Below are 18077 nucleotides of genomic sequence, written 5' to 3' on the forward strand. Positions count from 1 at the left end.
GTTGATGTAAATTAGCCGTTTGCGAAGTATAAAAGTGCCTCAGTCCTAGTATAGTCCCTTGCTTCGTCATGCTTTCCAACATCCATCCTGCAGATTTATTACAGCGATATGATAAAAGTTTACACGCCAGGTCCGAATAAACTCAAATACGCTATCTGCGGAGCACCCTCTCGGACCTGCTGTCCACAATACGCCAACACGTGTTTTGAGGGGTGCCATGTAACTGCAGAAGCAGGACCAATGGATTGTATGCGATGTAGGGGTAAGCCAGTTTCCACAGCACACTGAAGAAGCGTTGAGAATGAATCATTTTGAGATAGAGATACGAGTAGCCGTACTCACCACGTCAATATACGAGCCTTGACTCGCTACTGCAAGGTATTCCCCATCATGCGAGAAACTTAGTGACGTGATTGAGTGGCTACAATTAGGACAAAATCATAAATATCAGACGGAGAGAAGTTGTTTAGTCGTATATGACACGCACTCGCAGCATGTAATGGTGTTCACGCAGATCCATTCAGTCATGTCGAAAATGTCGATTATAGAGTCGTTTCCACCTGACGCGAGATATCTGTGCACGGAAATTCGATCATTCTGAGAATTGGTGAATGGTTTCTATGACCAGGACACTGACCTTCCGCGAGGATCCAATGCGACAGCCAAACAACCTCCAACATGTGCAGCGGGTTGTTCACGAATTTGTAGGGACGGATAATCCACAATCATCACCGTGTTCTGACGGAAATGGCTTAGAACCAATCCGTTCCCTGCGTGATTGAATAAAGCTGTTGAAGCGCTGAGCTAGCTGCCCGTTAGCCTATTATTCCCAATTCGCATGATTTATTGCTGCATGTGGGGATACGTACAGGTTCACTTTTGATGACACTCCATTGAGGTTTTGCCTCGCCTGCGGCATGTCCGTGGGTCATGAAACTCAATTGGTTGTTTGTCAAGACGAAACAAATGGTCTTCCCATCGGGTGCATAGTTAATCTGCGACGGGGCGTAACTGCTACTCGGAGTGATAACTTGAACTGGTCGGCTTTCTGGAAGTTCAAGCGGCTGTTGCGTTAGATCAGAGAAGAAGGGCAGAACGTATAGATAATCGAATAGACATACGCCGGGCATCCCAGAAGACGATCTTGCGATCTCTTTGGCTTGAAGTACAGAAGAGCTCTGGATGAGTCGGATTCCATGTCACATAGTCAACGTCGTAGTCGTGTCCTCCGACATATTGGACGGCACTAAAAGGAAATGTTCCGGTATTGAGAAACGAGTCGTAGATGCCGAGCAGCTGGATGAGCACTTCACCTACGGGATTCAAGCTGATAGACATTAACAACTCTGCCTTAAGGTATAAGAGAAAGACTTACACTCTTCTCGGGAGTCCATATCCTCACGGCTTTGTCAATCCCAACAGACGCTAATCTGCGTCCATCACAGCTCCAAGCGACATGTGTTACAGGATGAATCGACGTGAATCGGAGATCTCGTGGTTGAAATGAAGAGAACGAAGGAGTCTGACATCAGAAATAAGCACCAGGGCAAGGTGAAAGATATGGAATTGGATATCGCACATGGACACCGCGTGAAATATGCGTTATGTGAGGCGGTGGAGAAGGATACCGAGCAGGCTCTACGAACTCGTCGACATCTTCAGGCTTGTTGCCTTTGGACGCTCTGTTGGCCATCTATGCAGCTTTATCGTGTGAAGAGGTGAGCGCGTCAGAAACAAAGCCTCGAGAGTGATCTGCGTCTTTGATCAAAGCTTCAAGTTCAACAAATCATTTGACTTCCGTCGCCTGAAATGGCTGCCCGAAACCTTGCCTTTCGTCTCTCACTTCAGGTGCGGAACACCGCAAGTCCTCCGTGAGTCTCATTAATCCTGAAACTTAATCTTGCGTTGCGTTCATCTCGACCATACACATGAATACTTACTTTTACCTCGTACATTAGGATACCTCAAGCATACAAATGGGCTGAATCATATGTACAATCAAAGGACAGGCCACTTCTCGATATGTCCCAAGGTGTACCGGGCATACCACCGCCTACTAAACTCCTCGAAGCCCTTGGTAAAGCTGCATCGGATCCCCGATCTTGTGGATATTGCCCTATGACCGGGGAACCATTACTCAGAGCTTCTCTTGCACAAGAAATGCGGCTTGTCTACGGAAAGAATAGCGATATCATTCCTGATGATGTTGCTCTGACCGCCGGTTGTAACATGGCTTTCACCACAGCTATTATGGCTGTTGCAGATGCGGGGGACGAGGTTATTCTTCCAGTTCCTTGGTATGCCTATTCTTCTTAGAGCATTAGGCAATAGGATAGAACTGAGCTTCTGACCGTAGGTATTTCAATCACGAGTCTGTTATTTTCCTTAACACCACGGTATCATTACATCCTCATAGTATTTCGAGCGCAGGATGACACTTCAAATGCTAGGAATAAGCCCTGTACCTCTTCAAACGACTTCACGCGAAGGCTTCCAGCCATCACCAGAGAGGTGTGCAAAACTAATCACGGAGAAGACGAAGGCAATTATACTCGTGTCTCCTAACAATCCCGTATGTTCCATTTGCCGATACTCCGTGTATAAGTCCTCATGATGAGGTAGACTGGTGCTATCTATCCTCCATCGTTAATTTCCTCGTTTGCTCGTCTTGCGAGACAGCGGAACGTGGCACTGATAATAGACGAAACGTACCGCGATTTCATTTTGGATGAGGTACCACACCGTCTTTTCGTTCCTGGACCGTTACAGTCGTCACCGGGGTTGCCATCGGACTGGACCTGGAGGAGACACTTCATTCATCTTTTCTCATTCTCTAAAAGCTATTGCATCCCTGGACATCGTTTGGGTGCCATAGTCGCTTCGAGCGGAGTTCTGGAGCAAGTGAAGACGGTCCTTGACTGCATACAAATATGCCCGCCAAGACATGTCCAGTTGGCGTTATACCCTTTACTCTCGGAGCTTCGCCCCTTTATTCGTGAAACTGCTCAGTCACTGGTACACCGACACGAGTTATTCAGGTCCTTACTTCCTCCAAGGTGGAAGATTGGATCTCAAGGAGCCTACTACGCATTTGTTCAGCATCCTTTCAAGGATGTATCAGCTACGGAGGTAAGCCGAAGAATGGCGATCGAAGGAGGGATAGTCACGCTTCCTGCGGGATTTTTCATGCCTCTGCAGCCTTTGACAAAGGAAGAGGAGCTAGTCAAGGACAACAGCAGGTGGATTCGCTTCTCAGTCGCTAATGTGGACGATGACAAGATCAGGAAGGTCTGTACTAGACTAAGGGAGTTAGAGGACACGTTCGGTTGGGCACTTCACGAATAGATGGGAAGTTTGACCTCGTGTTCATTGTTGACAGGATAACAATGATATGGTTTAATCGTCTGCATATCTGATAAAAGATGCTGTTGATTTGCTTGATGACATCTGCGTTGTAGGTATTGACTGGGGCTGTCCTCCTTTCCCCCTGACTCTAGGTTGCACGGATCTGAATGTTGTCGTTTCACCCTCTTGCCCACCAGTGTCTCGAAAGCAAGTTGTATGGACTGAATGTAACCATCCGTTATATATTACACTACCCAGGAAGTTGTTATCTGTGCATATACGTTTTCCCTGGGCTGTACGATCGCGTGTTTGAGTGTATGCATCGTGGCCAAAATAAGAATGTGCTACTGCGTGAAATGCATACATAAGCTGAATATCGGAATGGGCCGCCGCTCATAAGGAACGTCACCCAGGCCGCTAAACGAGCACGATATCGCTTCGTCCCCAAGTCCATCGTCTCGCATGACGACGACCAAGTAGCTTCAGAGCTCGTCTACTGGAGGTAAGTTATTTGTTGTCTATGCTCTTTCAAATGCTGTGCCTGGGCCCTTTGGCCATGGCCTTCGTACTCCGATAAGTCGCTGACCGTGGCTCGTAGCTTATTGGGAAGCTTGACACAGGAGTCCAGCCATGATGGCCAGCGGTCAGGCGTTGAACCCCACCTCAGTACCTTTCTTCCCATCTGCCTTGGGCTCGAACGGTGCTGAGCAAGCAGGTGGAGGTACTGGCCTAGGCTTCAAAGTCTCTCCAATGGATAGGGACCGAGAGCCATCGCGTGCATCCTCCATCACGTTCACCACCTCAGACTACCGTTCCGTCAGTTCATCACCTATTGGGTCGACATTGACGACGGACAGTGGTGACGGTCTCGTACGAACTGGTTCGGGATCAAGCTCTCCCGGTTCGTCCGCGCCGGGCCAGCAGACAATGACAGAAGAGAAGGATAAAAAGTCGTTCAATTTGTCGCGTCCCTTTCAACCCCAGCGTGACGGTGAATCCGTTATTGCACCACCCAGCGGCAATTTTGATGGCGAAGAAACTCCGGGGCCTCGTGCAATTCATCAGTGGGTTAAGGCGCAGGCGCCAGTCAACCCAGGAAATGACGCTGTCGACTTCGCGACATCTACTCAAGCGTCTCTCCAAGACTTTCACTTTAGCCAACCCACTGTGCCGACTCCGAATAGGTCATTGACTAACTCTACGTCCCATTCGTTTAATATGCCATTCAAGTCAACCTCCCCGGTATCCTCTATCGGCTCTGCTAGTATCAACACGTCCAGCATTGACCATCCTATGAGTTTCGAGGCACAAATCAAAAGTTCACCGACTATTCGAGATCTCTTGGAACGTCTTACTAGATGCGAGTTCTCTAACCGAGAAATCCAGCGAGAGCTTGCTGAAATGCACATCAAGGTTAATTTCCTTGTTGAACGATCTCTTGGCTCTTTCTCGTCTGAGCCGGAGTTCAAAAATCCATTTGCTCCATCGAATTCCATGTCGCGAAGCTTGACGCCCTCAGGAGGCCCAGGTCCGCTGCAACCGGCGGCCCCTCATTCCGGTCCGCCTGGCAAACCGGATGAGCTTGCGCAGTTGTCTAATAGGATCAACAACCTTACTACTTCTGTCGGTCAACTGCTTGCTTTGCAAACTCAGCAGCATATGTCAGGCCTTCAGCAAAGCTTTGGTCAACCTCCCGGGTTTGTAACGACCCCTAACAACCTCGAAATCGCCCCGAACCAAAGTATCCCTCATGCCGTGAACAATCAGGGCATACCTGGACACGGGCTTCCAAACAGGCCGGATCTACGTCCGTCCCCGCGCGTTCCAAATCCTCCTATGCGTACCTGGTCGGCAGGAACGTTGGAATTACCAATGCGCCCGACGGATATGGGTCTGGGAAGACCAGATAATATGTCCCGTGACAAACGGAGGTCAGTGGCCGGCTTGATGAGACGGGATTCGGCTGGTGTGAGTATCAGAAGTTTAACATTCATTGTTGCGTCGCTGACTCGCTTGAAGATACCCGATTCTCCTAGTGAACAATGGCTTGGACAGGGAGCATCACCTCGGGAGTCTGGACCAGTTGCTACAAAGTGGGAACATCTCCCTCTTGCCCCCGAATTATTGCGTTCGTTGAACAAATTTGGGTGCGTTCAGTTGCAAGCGGGTTCTCTTTGTTCTTTATCTCACGCCGCTCCAGTGTTGGGCCGCCCAACAAAATCCAGCAAAGAGCTTTACCATTCCTTCTCAGAGGTTCCGACATTATAGCCCAAGCACCGCCGACACAAGAGCGAATTGCGGCATACGTGATTCCTGCAATTCATGTTGCCGTTACGCATATGAATCAAAGAGCAGTCAGCCGCGGACCCATCGCCGTCCTCATTTCTACCACGGTAGACCAGGCGACGCAATCACAGCGCATCATTCGAGATCTCGGCGGTGCCATTGGTGTGAGATCAGCTTTAGGCGTGGGCTCAGTTGGACCGAACGGCGATGTTTCGCAGGAGCTCCGTCTACTTCAACAGAGCATGCCTCACATTATTTGTGGAACTCCGCAGAAACTCCATTCACTCTTTACTTCACCCGGAGGACTATCTGGTTCCGAGGTCCGCTTCCTTGTGTTGGACGAAGTTGACCAGTTGATAGCTCGCAACCTCCATGAATTCGTTTTCAACATTGTCAAATTGCTCCCTCCACCACGCTCTCGTGGGACAGCTTCAACAGCTTCAGGACCTAGTCCAGCAACCCCCTCGCAACCACAACTGACCACCCCAGACGTAGGTGGAAGCAACTTATCTGCATCGCCGTTCCCCCTGAACAACGGAAGACGTTTCTCGGCTATCAGTGTTACAGGATCTAATGAGGCGACTGCTTCCAACGCCGGAAATACCCCGCAGATCGAGCGACAGACAGCTTTATTCTCCAATACAGTTCCACAGGACGTTTTGAACTTGGCGAACACCATTCAACTACGCGAGCCCGTCCGCGTGCTTGTTAGGCGCGATGGCAACGTCACTCACGCTGACACAAGTCAAGGTACTAAAGGCCTTCGTCAGTTTTATTTGTATCTTGCCTTCACAGCTTCCGGCGCTCGTTCTGACCCATCGACGATGAATGCTGGTGGTGGACACGGCATTATTGGGTCTGGAAGAAGTGTCTCTACAAGCGCCGTAGCTAATCAAGCGAGAGAATGGAAGTTGGATGCACTTGCAGATTTGTTGGATGATCTTGAAGTGCTACAAATCATTGTCCACGTAGGTGGACTCACTGCTCTCGACGCTGTTGTCTATAAACTTGTTAGCAAAGGTCATGAGGCAGTCCCTCTGGTTCGTATAACGCATGATTGTTTGTACGTTTGTTTCCTGACGTATGCTTTACAGCACAGCGATATGAACGCAGGTGCCAAACTAGCGGCTTTGAATAAGTTTAGGAACTCTACTGGCACAATGATGAGACAACCTTCGACGAAGGTGCTGGTTGTCTATGATGTACAAGTTAAAGCTCCGGATGTGTTCCAAGTCCCGCTGGTTATAAACTATGGTAATGTCACTGTTCGACGTCATTTAAAGGGATGACACTGACGACAATTTTGCAGATCTTCCGCAAGCAGTGGAAGAATATGCGCATCGGTAAGGATCCATTCTCATATGGTAACAATGTTCTGACAGTGCTTCAAACAGTGTCGCCCCAGCAATTGCTAACAATTACTCAAAGGCTGGAGTAGTTGTTAATTTCGTCACTGCCACTGGAGGGGATGTTGAAATGTTGCGTTCTATTGAATGTTTCTATAAGTAAGCTTTGTCTTCTTCTTGTGTGCTAACGCGTCACTGACTCGATTTTCAAATAGAATCAAATGCGTAAGTCCTCGTAGCATACGTCAAATTCTAAGCTAATATCTTTCTTTGGATAGCCCGAAGTCCCTCTCAGTCTCCGCGATCTATTCTAATGGTTCCTTGACTCCTTGCTTCTGTATCAGTAACTCCTTGCTCTGTGTCATTGTTGACTCTTATCTCCAAGCCACCTATATTGGACATCTACTCAAATATCTGTTTCATACCCTTGTCACGGCCCCATGCCTCATTGTGTTATTAACTTGGTAGCTTTCTAACTGTGGATTACTGAACTGACTTCTTAGCCTCCCATGTACACCATATAGCTTTACCTTTGTTTGTCTGCATTTTTGGAATATAGTTGTTTCATATGTTGTCCGGAAAGAAAAGGTCTAGTTATAGTTGAATACGTATGATACGGAGAGTGCCGTCTTCGCTACATGTTGCTAGTTGGTATGAAGAGGAATCATCCTTCTTTTGTCTGGGTCGCCAGCTCATGCGGTTAATCTGGCCAACGTGGGCAACACTGGTTGGTATCCTTTATCAGACCGCGCAACTAGTCATTTCGCGGAAATATACTGACCTGTTATTCAAATGAAGCCGTTCATGCCACTTGTCTGGCTCCTGTGTTGACCCGGAATAAATCACGACCTCGCCGTTTTCCAAGCCTACAGCCAATAATCGCCTGAATTCGCAAGTCAATATAAAAGATTGAACGCAGATTATCGACGAATGCGATCTACCTCTTGTCCATTGAAGCTGGGGCAAGTGCTACGGCAGTTGTGGCTTCTTTTGTTTTTATGGTTAGTCGCGGAGTTTGCTTCTTAGATGGAAGGTCTTGCAGGTGCCAGATCTTAACCTGGATTGAAAGTCATGTAAAAACAATCAGTTGTTGCAACAGCAGTAGGAAGCAGGCCTTACAGTTTTATCTCGTGATGCAGTAACGAAGATGTCATTTTCCGGTGCCCATGCACAATCCCAGATTATTCGTGCATGAGATTTGTCTGCTTTCTTTGTGACATATCCGCCTGGTGAACAAATAAACATTAATTCCAGAAATAATAATCAGGTGTGCTGTTCACACACCATCCGTAAGTTCGTACATGCACCATGTCCGATCTCGAGAAACAGACAGGATATAGCGATCATCTGGGCTGAACGCGATGCGCGTTATCGTTAGCTGGTGTCCGGTCAAAGTCTGACCAAATGGCTGCCAGGTCTTAGTGTCATAGATTTTAATCCCTGCGTGTTCGGGCGACGTCGCTCGACATGATGTTGCAACGAATTTCCCGGAATGCGAAGCTGCGATTGCATGGAGCTACACTTGCGTTAGAGATCAAATGAAATTAAGCAGAGGGAATGAGCGAGTGCTTACTTCGTATCCATGACCGAACACCTTCTCTATTTCGGGCCAAAGAGTAGATACGGCGAGTTCACCTTCGAAAGGTCGGCGTTGTGTCATGAACACAGATGGCATTGGGAAATGAGCTTCGGTAGAATCAGCTGTGGACCGGTCAGTGAACTGTACATCACAATAGAGATATCAATTACCTCCAGTTACTGCTTTATTGGACAAGCCTAGAGGGGGAACGGAAGCTGCCTCGGGCCTCTATGCACGATATTCTTCAGTATAAGCATACTGATTCAAATTAAAATGAACCTTACCTCGCTTTCGTCTCCATAAGCTGATTCCGACAATATCCCAAGGTGTTTGCTTAACGAGATGAAGCTGCGCGGAGCATCAAATACTCGAGCAACCTTCTCATCAGCGATACTGACAAAACGCGTCGGACCCAGGAAGACTGCATCGACCAGATCGTACCCGTGCACTTGCGGACGGCAAATTTCATGCCAAGACTCAAATTCATCTCGTGAACCTGACTTGGTATCTCCGTGGATGCGCGTCGTCTGGTCCGGTCTATCGAGAAACGATTATCGTACTCAGCTCTGAAAACAACTATCATATCTATCTTACCCAGTCGAGATTAAAAATTCCCCACCGGGACTCCAAGAAACGCTCCGAACCGGTCCGTTGTGCCCAGTGATCGCGTTCACTTCTCTCCAGGTTTCCCGGCCAATTGATTGCGATTCAGCTCTCCACCGTCTCCATCCGCATGCCCAACCCCAAGCAAGCGCGTCAGCTCCATTTCGCGCCCAAACCGCACCAACAAAGCCGCCTAGTCTCTGTCCACCGATATCACCAAAGCGCTGTTGATTAATCCACAAAGACGTAGACTCGCTCGCTGTTGCTTTGACAGATGTTGGAGCCCATAGGATAAGCGATGAATCTGTTGAAGTTGATAATAGCATCGGACGGGAGGGCTCGGAAGGTCTCCAAGCCAATGAGGTTATGCCGGCTTCATGGCCAATTAGGAGGGCGTCGAATGTAATTGAGTATTGTACGGAGCTGGATACACGATCGATGGGAATGTGAAAATCTGCAGTATGAATTTCTTTACATACCTTCCGTTTTTATTTTTAGTCGCAAACACATGGCGTTTCAAAGAGATTTGCCTTCCGCCTTCCTCACCTTCTGCTACCTCCCCAAGCGCAGCTTCGAATGAGTCAAGCAGGTCATCGCTAAGAACATCGGATGGTTGGTCGGAGAGTTTTGTTTTGACAACAGGCTCAATGTTCCATAATCGAATTGTTCCATCTTGTGAACCAGATGCAAGAGTAAGAGTTGAAGGACCAGACATGTCATGTGTAAATGCAAGACTCTTGACCCAGCCTTCGTGGCCTGGTAATGATGCCGCTCGCACAAACTATTTCAAATGCTTAGTTATTCACAACGAGTAGAAAACAAGAGGAGCTTACTTTGTCTTCAGATAGACTGAATATCGAAACGTCCTGCTCCGTCCCAGACACAGCCAGTATGACACCTTGGGGGGTAATCAACAACGGAGATACCGGTACGTTGACAAGTACTCACCATCAGATCCAGGGAGACTCGTCATCTGAATGTCGAGAGGAAACCTGCCCTTCAAGCCTATCTTTTGAATACCCTGGAACTCGTCTGAATGAAATCAGTTCCGACAATATGAACCTTTCCGGATTGTTCTTACCTTTTGCATCTTCTGGAGTAAAGACGTGTTTCCAAATCACAATTGTTGCGTCCGAGGATCCTGTGATAACATAATCTCCATGAACAGCTAACGCAGAAATTCCATTAGGATGTGCTTGCTCGACCCTCGTACATGACCACTTGGGACGAGATGCAATCATCAGGGAGTGCGATTGATGCAGGTACTGGAAGCATACCTTGTTATCCACAAGTCTCCAACAACTTAGGAACCCTTTATCATCCGCACTCAATAAACAATTTCCTCTAGACTTGAAACGGACGCAGGTAACGAGACTGTCATGTCCTGGTAAAGTTTGGAAGACACCTGTACTATCATCTTCCTGAGAAATTTGTCAATCAAGACATACCTAGGCATAAAATAAAAATAAGAGAACGCACTTCAGCAGACCACAAAGCTACGAGGTTTGACGATCCAAAAGCAACCAAAGACGAGTCGGATGAATGTGCAACGCGAGAATAACGGTTCGCAGCTGCGCTAATGTAGTCGATCAATACACTTGCAGTAGGGCTATTAAATTAACACTGTTAGAAGGCTCTAATCTAAAGACGAAATTGTTGCTTCGCACCTGTCGGCCAGCTGGCTTGAAGTCATCGGAACCTTCTGTTTGCGCGTCCTCTGACTACTGTAATTCAATCCAATTATTTTTCATTTCCTGTGAGCAAAAGAGATTACCAACGCTTCTCTAGGATATCCTAAATTCTTCCGCAAATAATTTCTACGCGTGGAACTTGATATCCAAGTGCTTGAGGGTCCTAGTCAAGAAGCAGGAGACCGAAGTGGTTATATGCAGAAGCAGAAAAATGCGACGCGTCTTGCGCCTTCGCTTCCGAACTCATCATCACTCATTTGCTGCTGTCTCTTCTCCATCCTCCCTAAATCTCCCGCTAGTACATGATCCTCGGAGTTGGCATTGATATCGTGCATCTGCCTCGAATTGCATCTTTGGTTGCTCGAAGAGGGTCTGAACGGCTTGCGCAACGTATCCTTAGTCCTAGAGAACTGCCGCATTGGCGGTTAGAAAGCAAGGATGCTGTTCGATATCTTGCCGTAAGGTGAGTTGGATTCACCAATGCTACGTATTTATGGTTTCTTACTCGTCCAAGATTCAGCGTGAAGGAGGCAGCATATAAGGCATTGTATCCTGTTCGTCCCACATGGAAGGAGCTATCATACCTCAGCTTCGGAAATCCTGTCCCTGACTGTAAACCATCGCTATTGTACGAGCCCGCCAGTCCTTCAACAAATGACCAAATTGGAAAATTACACGTCTCCGTCAGTCATGACGGCGAATACGTTGTGTCTACTGTCATCGCCGAGGCACCACGATAAACAAGATTATTATCCATTGATTGTATTTTATTCCAACGTTCCGCCCTAACTACTAGTATTGCTTCATTCCTGTCGTGGCCACCAATCCGGCCACCAATGTGATATTCTCCAAGTTTCATCTATATGGAACTTCAAGATCCCTTTCTCTACAAGTTCGACCTGTTCCATTCGCAGAAGCGCTAAACCTACACCTTGCGTCGAGCTCAGCAGCTTTCCGGTCCCGCGTACTCTCGGTTTTGGCTCGGTGGAGTTCTCGTGGTACTCGGTTCGTATGTCGCTGTTAATAGGTAGTGGGGAGATTGCACTTCCCTCTTTCCCGCTTCTGGTCAAATTGTTAGTATACACTAATTCTGTACGATACGGCAAGTTTCACGGTTACCTAGTAATATGTACGGGCAAGATTCGTTTACGCAGGACACCAGTGTGATACGTTCGGACCGTCAACTCCTGTCCAACATAGCAGCCTTTCCTGAAATCCACTATTAAATTGGTGAGTGGATATTGGCAGCATAAACGACTGATTTCTTACAACCGCCCATAACGTCGAGATTCGATTCCATCGGGAACGCATGCATAGGAGGTATGTCGTCGACGCCCTCTGGTACGTCATGCAATATTCGATGAAGAGTATAAGCATCATGGCCAACAGCGTCATGTGTCGATGCTTGTGCTGCTACAGCGATATTTCAGTACATTCACCCGGTCGTTGGCAATGACTACTCACGTTTGTCCCGGTTGCGAACCAGTACTCTGCATCCCATCCCCACAGCCCTCCTATCTCGTAACGAGAGGCTTTCTACATCCCCATCCTTCCAAGGCCATTCCTCAAAAGCGTCCCAGACAGGTTCAATGACCCCACTTCGTGCCCAATTCCATTGTCGCGGAGTCTCCCATTTCTTCGTGTCTTCGGAACCCCAAACAGACCAAACATCATATTCACTCGACACGTCCTCAACTCTGACTTTCGATCTTAGGATAAAGCGTTTCAGAGTTTGCAAGAGCGGAGGTGCCTCTGATTGTCGAGAGTCGTATTCAATAAAGTAACCATCGTTGCCTCGGGCGTTCTTCTTAGGATAAACAAAAATATCATAGAGTACTCGCCCCTGACATCGAAATAGCGTATTCAGTGACGATACTAGAAATGTTAGATTAAGGCTGCACCTGTGCGTGAAGTAATGCTGAGAAGAACGGTCCGCGAGGTGGACTCGGAACAGTAGACGATACGACGCCGTTGAGGAATTCAGTCGCCTGCGAGCCAGAAAGGTAAAGAAGTGCTCTGTGGGGTACAGGAGCAACTGTGGGTGTTAGGCGCAAGAGATGGCGCACAGCTGCTGGCGGCATGGATTGAAGAGGCAGACGCGCTCGGACACGGGACGTGCGTCAGAGTCGGCTTCCAAAGTTCAAGTGAGTGTCTACTGCTTACTGTTACCACCATGTCCTCTTCATGCCAGGACCTCGTCGTCTTACTCAAGGAATGCCTCATGCGCTCGGACTGCGTTGTCAAAGATGGTCGGCTACCATCTGACTGTCTACGACACCACACGGATGAGTTACCTGACGAATGCAAGTCTGTTCGGACGGCACTATTCAACTGCAAACGCGGGATGGTACGTGCACTGAAATTTCATAAGGTCTTACATCAGATATAATCGAAGTGTTATCTTGTTTGCTATATAGTTGGATATGCGAAGACGATTTAGAGGGAACAACCCTGGATATGTTCCTCCTCCGAGTACGACAGGACAAAACCCGGTAGTTCCGGCGAGCGTTTCGTAAAGCCAAAGCCAACTTCAAACCGAAGGGTATCTGAACGGGATTTTTTTTCCTGGTGAGCCCTATCCTTAGTTTTGTTCGACAAGTACTAAATTGCTAAAATACTGCACTGTAGCTTTATTGATTATACGCACTAGGCAGAATAGATTGTGGACATATTTTCGCTGGAGTTCTACACTGGATATTTTATCATGCGTTTTATCCTGTATTATACTTAATAATATGTTTGTACTGGTACGATACTTATATGCATGTGTCCCAAAGTTTTACGAATATTCAAAACATCAGCGTTTCGTTGAATGTCCGATCTACTCCGCAAACGCGTTTCGCGTCGCAGACGTCTCTTTCTCACTCTCCCACTGTCTTGCTTGTGCTACCGAAACAACCGCCAGTCAATCTGAATGGTTCTACTCTAGGACTCTCACTTCTTCTCCGGAATAACTGTAGTTCAATCATGCCTAAAGTACCTCCAAGCACTATTGCCGTCCTTGGAGGCGGCATCACTGGCCTGAGTGCTGCTTTTCATCTCACGCGTCGGTTCCCTCAAGCGCGCATAATTATCTTTGAGAAATCTAGTCGGCTAGGCGGATGGATACGAAGTCGACGTGTCGAGGTCAAGGATTCAGTTGGCAGCACGGCACAGATGTTGTTGGAGGCAGGTCCGAGGACGCTTAAGCCAAACAGCCCAGCATTATTAGAGTTGGTGAGATGCATCGAACATACCTAGGCTAAACTAATGACCTGGAAGGTGTAGACAAACCTGCTTGGCCTAAATTCCTCCTTACTTACCGTCCCTAAATCATCCCCGGCCGCCAAGGATCGATACTTACATAGGCCTGGAACTCGCGGCCTGCTTTCCCTACCATCCTCGCCATTCTCCGTCTTTACTTCGCCTGGGGCCACTGCGCACCTTTTACAAGGCATCTTAATCGATTTAATACGAATTAAAAACAGGAATAAGGACGTGATCGATGAAACTGTAGGCCGCTTTCTGCAGCGTCGCTTTGGTCCGAATTTTGAACGGATGTTTGGTTCTGCTTTGGTTCATGGTATATACGCTGCAGATGACAGGAGGCTCAGCGTCAATGCGGCGTTCCCTAGTCTATATGAAGCAGAAGAGCGTGGCAATGGTATTGTCACTATGGGACTGTTTTCGAAAATGATGGACCGTTTCAGGTTCAATGAGGCGTCTCAAGAGGTATCACAAGACGACTACGACGTTGGCGAATTGCGAGACTTGATGAAGGATACGTCTGTATTCTCGTATGTTGACGGGATTGAAACACTCCCGAGAGCGCTATCCACTTATTTACGCAACTCTGGGAAGGTGACAATACGCACTAATGCTCCTATGAAAGAGTATTATCTGAAGGCCGACTTAGCAGGCATTAGGGTGATTGTGTCTTGATTGTAAACCAGATCAGCCTTCTCACTGTTCTTCTAGATCGTGCTGGAGAATGGCGAGGTAGTTGATGTTTCACATGTGGTTGCGGCTATGCCGCCACCACTATACTCCAGGCGTGGAGAAACGACTCCCCCATTCGCTCGTAGTGTTCAGGTTGAAGTCCCTACGTCGTCTGTCACTGTCATCAACATTGTCTTCCCTCCTTCAAAGCATCCCATAATCCCTCCAGGATTTGGTTACCTCGTACCCCGTCATAGAGATGGATATGAGAAACATAATATCGGTTTCCTTGGCACGGTTTTCGACTCAAACATGCTGTCTGACCAAGACCAAGGTGCTAGTGGTTTTATAAAACTTACGGTGATGATGGGAGGACCGTACAGCCTCACACCATCGCATACGAAGATAGAGAATGTCTTGGCGCAGCTACAACTTCATCTATCCCCGATAAATCATCGACACCAAGGTACACGCTTACCATGGCCCGTTTACTACGAAGTGGTGGAAAATAAGAAATGTATTCCGATACCTGAGATCGGGCATCTTGTTAGGAGAAAGCACTTGAGGGAAGCACTACAGCGGTCTCCGTGGTTTGGCCGTATGGAAGTCATAGGAGCTAGTTACGACGGTGTCAGCGTCGCTGATTGCGTTGAAGCAGGTAGAAATGCTGGAAAGGATTGGTGAAAGATAAGTGGTTCATTTCACGTTTCTATGGCCTAGCCTACTAGGATCGTGCGTAGCGATAGTGCTTGTTCGTCAATTAATATCGGTGCTATAGCATTAATATTATTGTACAAGTATTACTGCCATTTTGACTCGAATTTACATGTTATTTGTGCCACTTTAAAACAAAGTTTGCGATGACGTAACCAGAAACTTTACACACACCAATTTCCTTCAATCCCTTGTCGTCCCGCACGAACGGAACACACTGCGCAACCGCCATGCGATATGCTGTTCTCGTTACGGGTCCAGCAGGAGCTGGAAAATCGACGTTCTGTCGGTCGTTTATGACCCATCTTCAAGCTGCAAAGCGGACAGGGCATCTTGTCAACCTTGATCCAGCTACTGACCCCGAGTCATTTGAGTACGAGCCGAGCATAGACATTCGCGATCTCATTAGTCTGGAGGATGTCATGAGTGAGCTTGGATATGGGCCGAATGGGGGATTGTTGTATTGCTTCGAGTGAGTGAGTGTGTCTTCGTGTGATATGACTTCTTGCAACAAGTGATTATTCACATATCTGACTGCCTTGCCTGGTAGGTATCTTCTAAGTAACATGGACTGGTTCGAGGAGGAAATCGGCGATTACGACAACGATTATCTTATTTTTGACTGTCCTGGTGTGCTGCTTCGTTCCTTCTAGTGCAAATGTACGCGTATTCGTTTCTGACGAGTGGGTGCAATTCGGACGGACAGGTCAGATCGAACTCTACACGCACCACCGGTTCTTCCCCACCCTCGTGTCCAACCTAAGCCGCCTTGGGATTCGTACATGCGCAGTGTACCTCATCGAATCTCAATTCATGGAGGACAAGTACAAGTTCTTCAGGTCAGCCGGTAGCGGCCTTTTTTCATATCACAAGCCATAGCGCTAACTGAACTGAATTCATCATCTTCATATGAACGGCATCATGTCGGTTTGCTCCGTACTTGACTCATTTGATACTCATCACGCCAATACAGTGGCGTATTGTCCGCTATGTCTTCAATGGTGAACCTCGAGGTCCCGTGGATTAATATTATGACGAAAATGGATCTAGTGACTGGAAATGCGAATGACCCGAGTGCGGGGCGAAATGGTATTCGCAAGCGTCGGAACATTGCGAGGTGCGTTCATGTCTCTATCTAATACGTCGTGTCGGGCGTAAATGACGCGTAAACTTTTCCAAATATCACTGCCTGTCTGCTATCTGTTAGATACCTTGACCCCGATCCGCTGCTGTTAGCAACAACCCCTGGGCAGGCAGATAACTCGAATCCGCGATTTCACTCTCTAAATCAGGCAATTGTACAGCTGGTACGGCGATTATCTCTCGTTCATGCACTGCCCTCCTCGAGACATGAAACACTCACTCAAGATCTCCGTCTGCCCTAGATTGAGGAACACCCTTTAGTGTCGTTCCTTCCTTTAGATCTAACGTCCACGGAGTCGCTTGAAAATATCGTGTCGCATGTAGACTATGTGATGCAGTATGGAGAAGACGAAGAACCCAAAGAGGTTTGTCTTTCTCTGCCCTCTTTTTACTGTTTAGATAGCCGGGCTTATCGTGCTTTGAATAAACGTACACTCGTTTAGCCGCATGATCTAGACGAAGGAGATTTTGCGGACATGGAATAAAAATAGGGAATAGGTGATCAATCCTACCACCCTCGTTCTCTTCTACGGATGCATCTATTACCTGTGGACGGGGCTTCCGGCGGGCATCGAGACGGTTCTGAGAGTAAATTGCATATGGAAGGGGATAGAATTCGGAAGTTGATAAAATTGTAAAGTAGGTTTTTAGGAAGTGGAGAGGCTCCGTATGACTCTACTATGAGCGCCATCTGCTTCCTGTCGTGTGTTATTCCGCTGTTGAATTGATTCCCTCCTCGGCCGCCTTATGACCCCCATTGTGCATCTTATGATCTGCGCGCGACTCATTTAGTTGACTCATTATACGAAGTCGCAGCAAAACACGGAACTGTATTCCGGTCGTGCAGGTCCATTATGTTTTGGAAAAGCGACTAGTTTGGACATGTCTTGCTGACAAAACATACGAATGATGTACTTGGAGCAAAGTGACAGTTTGTTACGAGAGGTACGGGCTTTTACTCCAGCAGTGTTGTACAGCGTAGGAGTGTACCCAGTCATGTTGTAGAATGGAGGTGTGCCTTGGCTATGTTGTTGGAGAATAAACATGTGGCTCTCGCCGATCACGCTCCACCTCACAATTTGAATATTTCCACAGTGAATTCAAAAAGTAACCGTGGATGCGGTCTCAACGGCTCAACGGCTCAACGGCTCAACGGCTCAACGGCTCAATGGACTCAATGGACCCACGGGCTCACGGATCCCGGAAGCCTTCTTCAGAAACACGTTGCACAGCTACTGAGCTAGAGGTAAGAAAATGCATTGCACACTGAAACGAATATCAATGAATGATCATACTTAATCCCGCACTGGTTCTTTCGCGCAAGCGACGCGTCTCATGACACTGACTGCGCACTAAGTAGAACTCTGTTACAGGCAAGGAACAGAAGGGAGAAGCGAAGTTTCGAGTGAGTAGTAAGTGCGAAATGAGAGAAGAGCGGATTCGTATCGCCGA

General features: G+C 47.7%; 9 protein-coding genes across 9 annotated transcripts; 6 read left to right on the forward strand and 3 right to left on the reverse strand.

Annotated features, from left to right (window-relative positions):
* Window positions 1-119: 119 nt before the first annotated feature.
* On the reverse strand, window positions 120-1693 carry FOMMEDRAFT_147879 (WD40 repeat-like protein; the record flags this gene model as incomplete). Its single annotated transcript, XM_007268534.1, has 9 exons — window positions 120-284; window positions 343-421; window positions 488-574; window positions 638-804; window positions 870-1048; window positions 1122-1246; window positions 1314-1327; window positions 1376-1522; window positions 1580-1693. 9 exons carry the CDS (start codon window positions 1691-1693, stop codon window positions 120-122), a joined length of 1077 nt encoding a protein of 358 aa, XP_007268596.1.
* A 116-nt stretch (window positions 1694-1809) lies between these two features.
* On the forward strand, window positions 1810-3345 carry FOMMEDRAFT_89280 (PLP-dependent transferase; the record flags this gene model as incomplete). Its single annotated transcript, XM_007268535.1, has 5 exons — window positions 1810-1871; window positions 1959-2297; window positions 2357-2371; window positions 2431-2572; window positions 2623-3345. 5 exons carry the CDS (start codon window positions 1810-1812, stop codon window positions 3343-3345), a joined length of 1281 nt encoding a protein of 426 aa, XP_007268597.1.
* A 1836-nt stretch (window positions 3346-5181) lies between these two features.
* On the forward strand, window positions 5182-7140 carry FOMMEDRAFT_89624 (P-loop containing nucleoside triphosphate hydrolase protein; the record flags this gene model as incomplete). The annotated part of the gene is made up of 6 exons (XM_007268536.1): window positions 5182-5313; window positions 5365-5492; window positions 5546-6671; window positions 6726-6885; window positions 6941-6974; window positions 7026-7140. The coding sequence occupies 6 exons, from the start codon at window positions 5182-5184 to the stop codon at window positions 7138-7140; spliced, it is 1695 nt and encodes a 564-aa protein (XP_007268598.1).
* A 431-nt stretch (window positions 7141-7571) lies between these two features.
* On the reverse strand, window positions 7572-10852 carry FOMMEDRAFT_158455 (WD40 repeat-like protein; the record flags this gene model as incomplete). Its single annotated transcript, XM_007268537.1, has 16 exons — window positions 7572-7701; window positions 7759-7860; window positions 7919-8034; window positions 8097-8203; window positions 8262-8493; window positions 8551-8678; window positions 8727-8784; window positions 8841-9093; window positions 9151-9582; window positions 9639-9940; window positions 9993-10057; window positions 10108-10191; window positions 10241-10379; window positions 10437-10580; window positions 10639-10768; window positions 10827-10852. The coding sequence occupies 16 exons, from the start codon at window positions 10850-10852 to the stop codon at window positions 7572-7574; spliced, it is 2448 nt and encodes an 815-aa protein (XP_007268599.1).
* Window positions 10853-11152: 300 nt separating this feature from the next.
* On the forward strand, window positions 11153-11590 carry FOMMEDRAFT_89336 (4'-phosphopantetheinyl transferase; the record flags this gene model as incomplete). The annotated part of the gene is made up of 2 exons (XM_007268538.1): window positions 11153-11313; window positions 11365-11590. 2 exons carry the CDS (start codon window positions 11153-11155, stop codon window positions 11588-11590), a joined length of 387 nt encoding a protein of 128 aa, XP_007268600.1.
* Window positions 11591-11606: 16 nt separating this feature from the next.
* FOMMEDRAFT_111056 (Aminomethyltransferase folate-binding domain-containing protein) lies at window positions 11607-13091 on the reverse strand. The gene is made up of 6 exons (XM_007268539.1): window positions 13063-13091; window positions 12752-12994; window positions 12315-12693; window positions 12120-12263; window positions 11970-12069; window positions 11607-11912 (listed from the first exon to the last, which is right to left on the reverse strand). The coding sequence occupies exons 2-6, from the start codon at window positions 12929-12931 to the stop codon at window positions 11654-11656; spliced, it is 1062 nt and encodes a 353-aa protein (XP_007268601.1). The 5' UTR covers window positions 12932-12994; window positions 13063-13091; the 3' UTR covers window positions 11607-11653.
* Window positions 13092-13096: 5 nt separating this feature from the next.
* On the forward strand, window positions 13097-13346 carry FOMMEDRAFT_135559 (uncharacterized protein; the record flags this gene model as incomplete). Its single annotated transcript, XM_007268540.1, has 2 exons — window positions 13097-13197; window positions 13268-13346. The coding sequence occupies 2 exons, from the start codon at window positions 13097-13099 to the stop codon at window positions 13344-13346; spliced, it is 180 nt and encodes a 59-aa protein (XP_007268602.1).
* Window positions 13347-13817: 471 nt separating this feature from the next.
* Window positions 13818-15452, forward strand: FOMMEDRAFT_90278 (Protoporphyrinogen oxidase; the record flags this gene model as incomplete). Its single annotated transcript, XM_007268541.1, has 3 exons — window positions 13818-14066; window positions 14118-14762; window positions 14808-15452. The coding sequence occupies 3 exons, from the start codon at window positions 13818-13820 to the stop codon at window positions 15450-15452; spliced, it is 1539 nt and encodes a 512-aa protein (XP_007268603.1).
* Window positions 15453-15702: 250 nt separating this feature from the next.
* On the forward strand, window positions 15703-17399 carry FOMMEDRAFT_21734 (uncharacterized protein). The gene is made up of 7 exons (XM_007268542.1): window positions 15703-15954; window positions 16033-16112; window positions 16189-16321; window positions 16456-16599; window positions 16690-16789; window positions 16868-16990; window positions 17069-17399. Exons 1-7 carry the CDS (start codon window positions 15713-15715, stop codon window positions 17108-17110), a joined length of 864 nt encoding a protein of 287 aa, XP_007268604.1. The 5' UTR covers window positions 15703-15712; the 3' UTR covers window positions 17111-17399.
* The last annotated feature ends 678 nt before the right edge of the window (window positions 17400-18077 follow it).

The sequence above is a fragment of the Fomitiporia mediterranea genome, assembly GCF_000271605.1.
Source record: "Fomitiporia mediterranea MF3/22 unplaced genomic scaffold FOMMEscaffold_8, whole genome shotgun sequence".
NCBI lineage: Eukaryota > Fungi > Basidiomycota > Agaricomycetes > Hymenochaetales > Hymenochaetaceae > Fomitiporia > Fomitiporia mediterranea.

What these genes read in the sequence shown, in the direction of transcription:
- FOMMEDRAFT_21734 (XM_007268542.1), top strand. Translation starts at nt 15,713, where the DNA reads ATGCGATATGCTGTTCTCGTTACGGGTCCAGCAGGAGCTGGAAAATCG. An exon ending in TCTTATTTTTGACTGTCCTG is followed by an intron (nt 16,113 to 16,188) that starts GTGTGCTGCTTC and finishes TCGGACGGACAG; the next exon opens with GTCAGATCGAACTCTACACG. An exon ending in AAGACGAAGAACCCAAAGAG is followed by an intron (nt 16,991 to 17,068) that starts GTTTGTCTTTCT and finishes ACACTCGTTTAG; the next exon opens with CCGCATGATCTAGACGAAGG.
- FOMMEDRAFT_111056 (XM_007268539.1), bottom strand. Translation starts at nt 12,931, where the DNA reads ATGCCGCCAGCAGCTGTGCGCCATCTCTTGCGCCTAACACCCACAGTT. An exon ending in TCTCGACGTTATGGGCGGTT is followed by an intron (nt 12,070 to 12,119) that starts GTAAGAAATCAG and finishes CCAATTTAATAG; the next exon opens with TGGATTTCAGGAAAGGCTGC. An exon ending in TTGCCCGTACATATTACTAG is followed by an intron (nt 11,913 to 11,969) that starts GTAACCGTGAAA and finishes CAATTTGACCAG; the next exon opens with AAGCGGGAAAGAGGGAAGTG.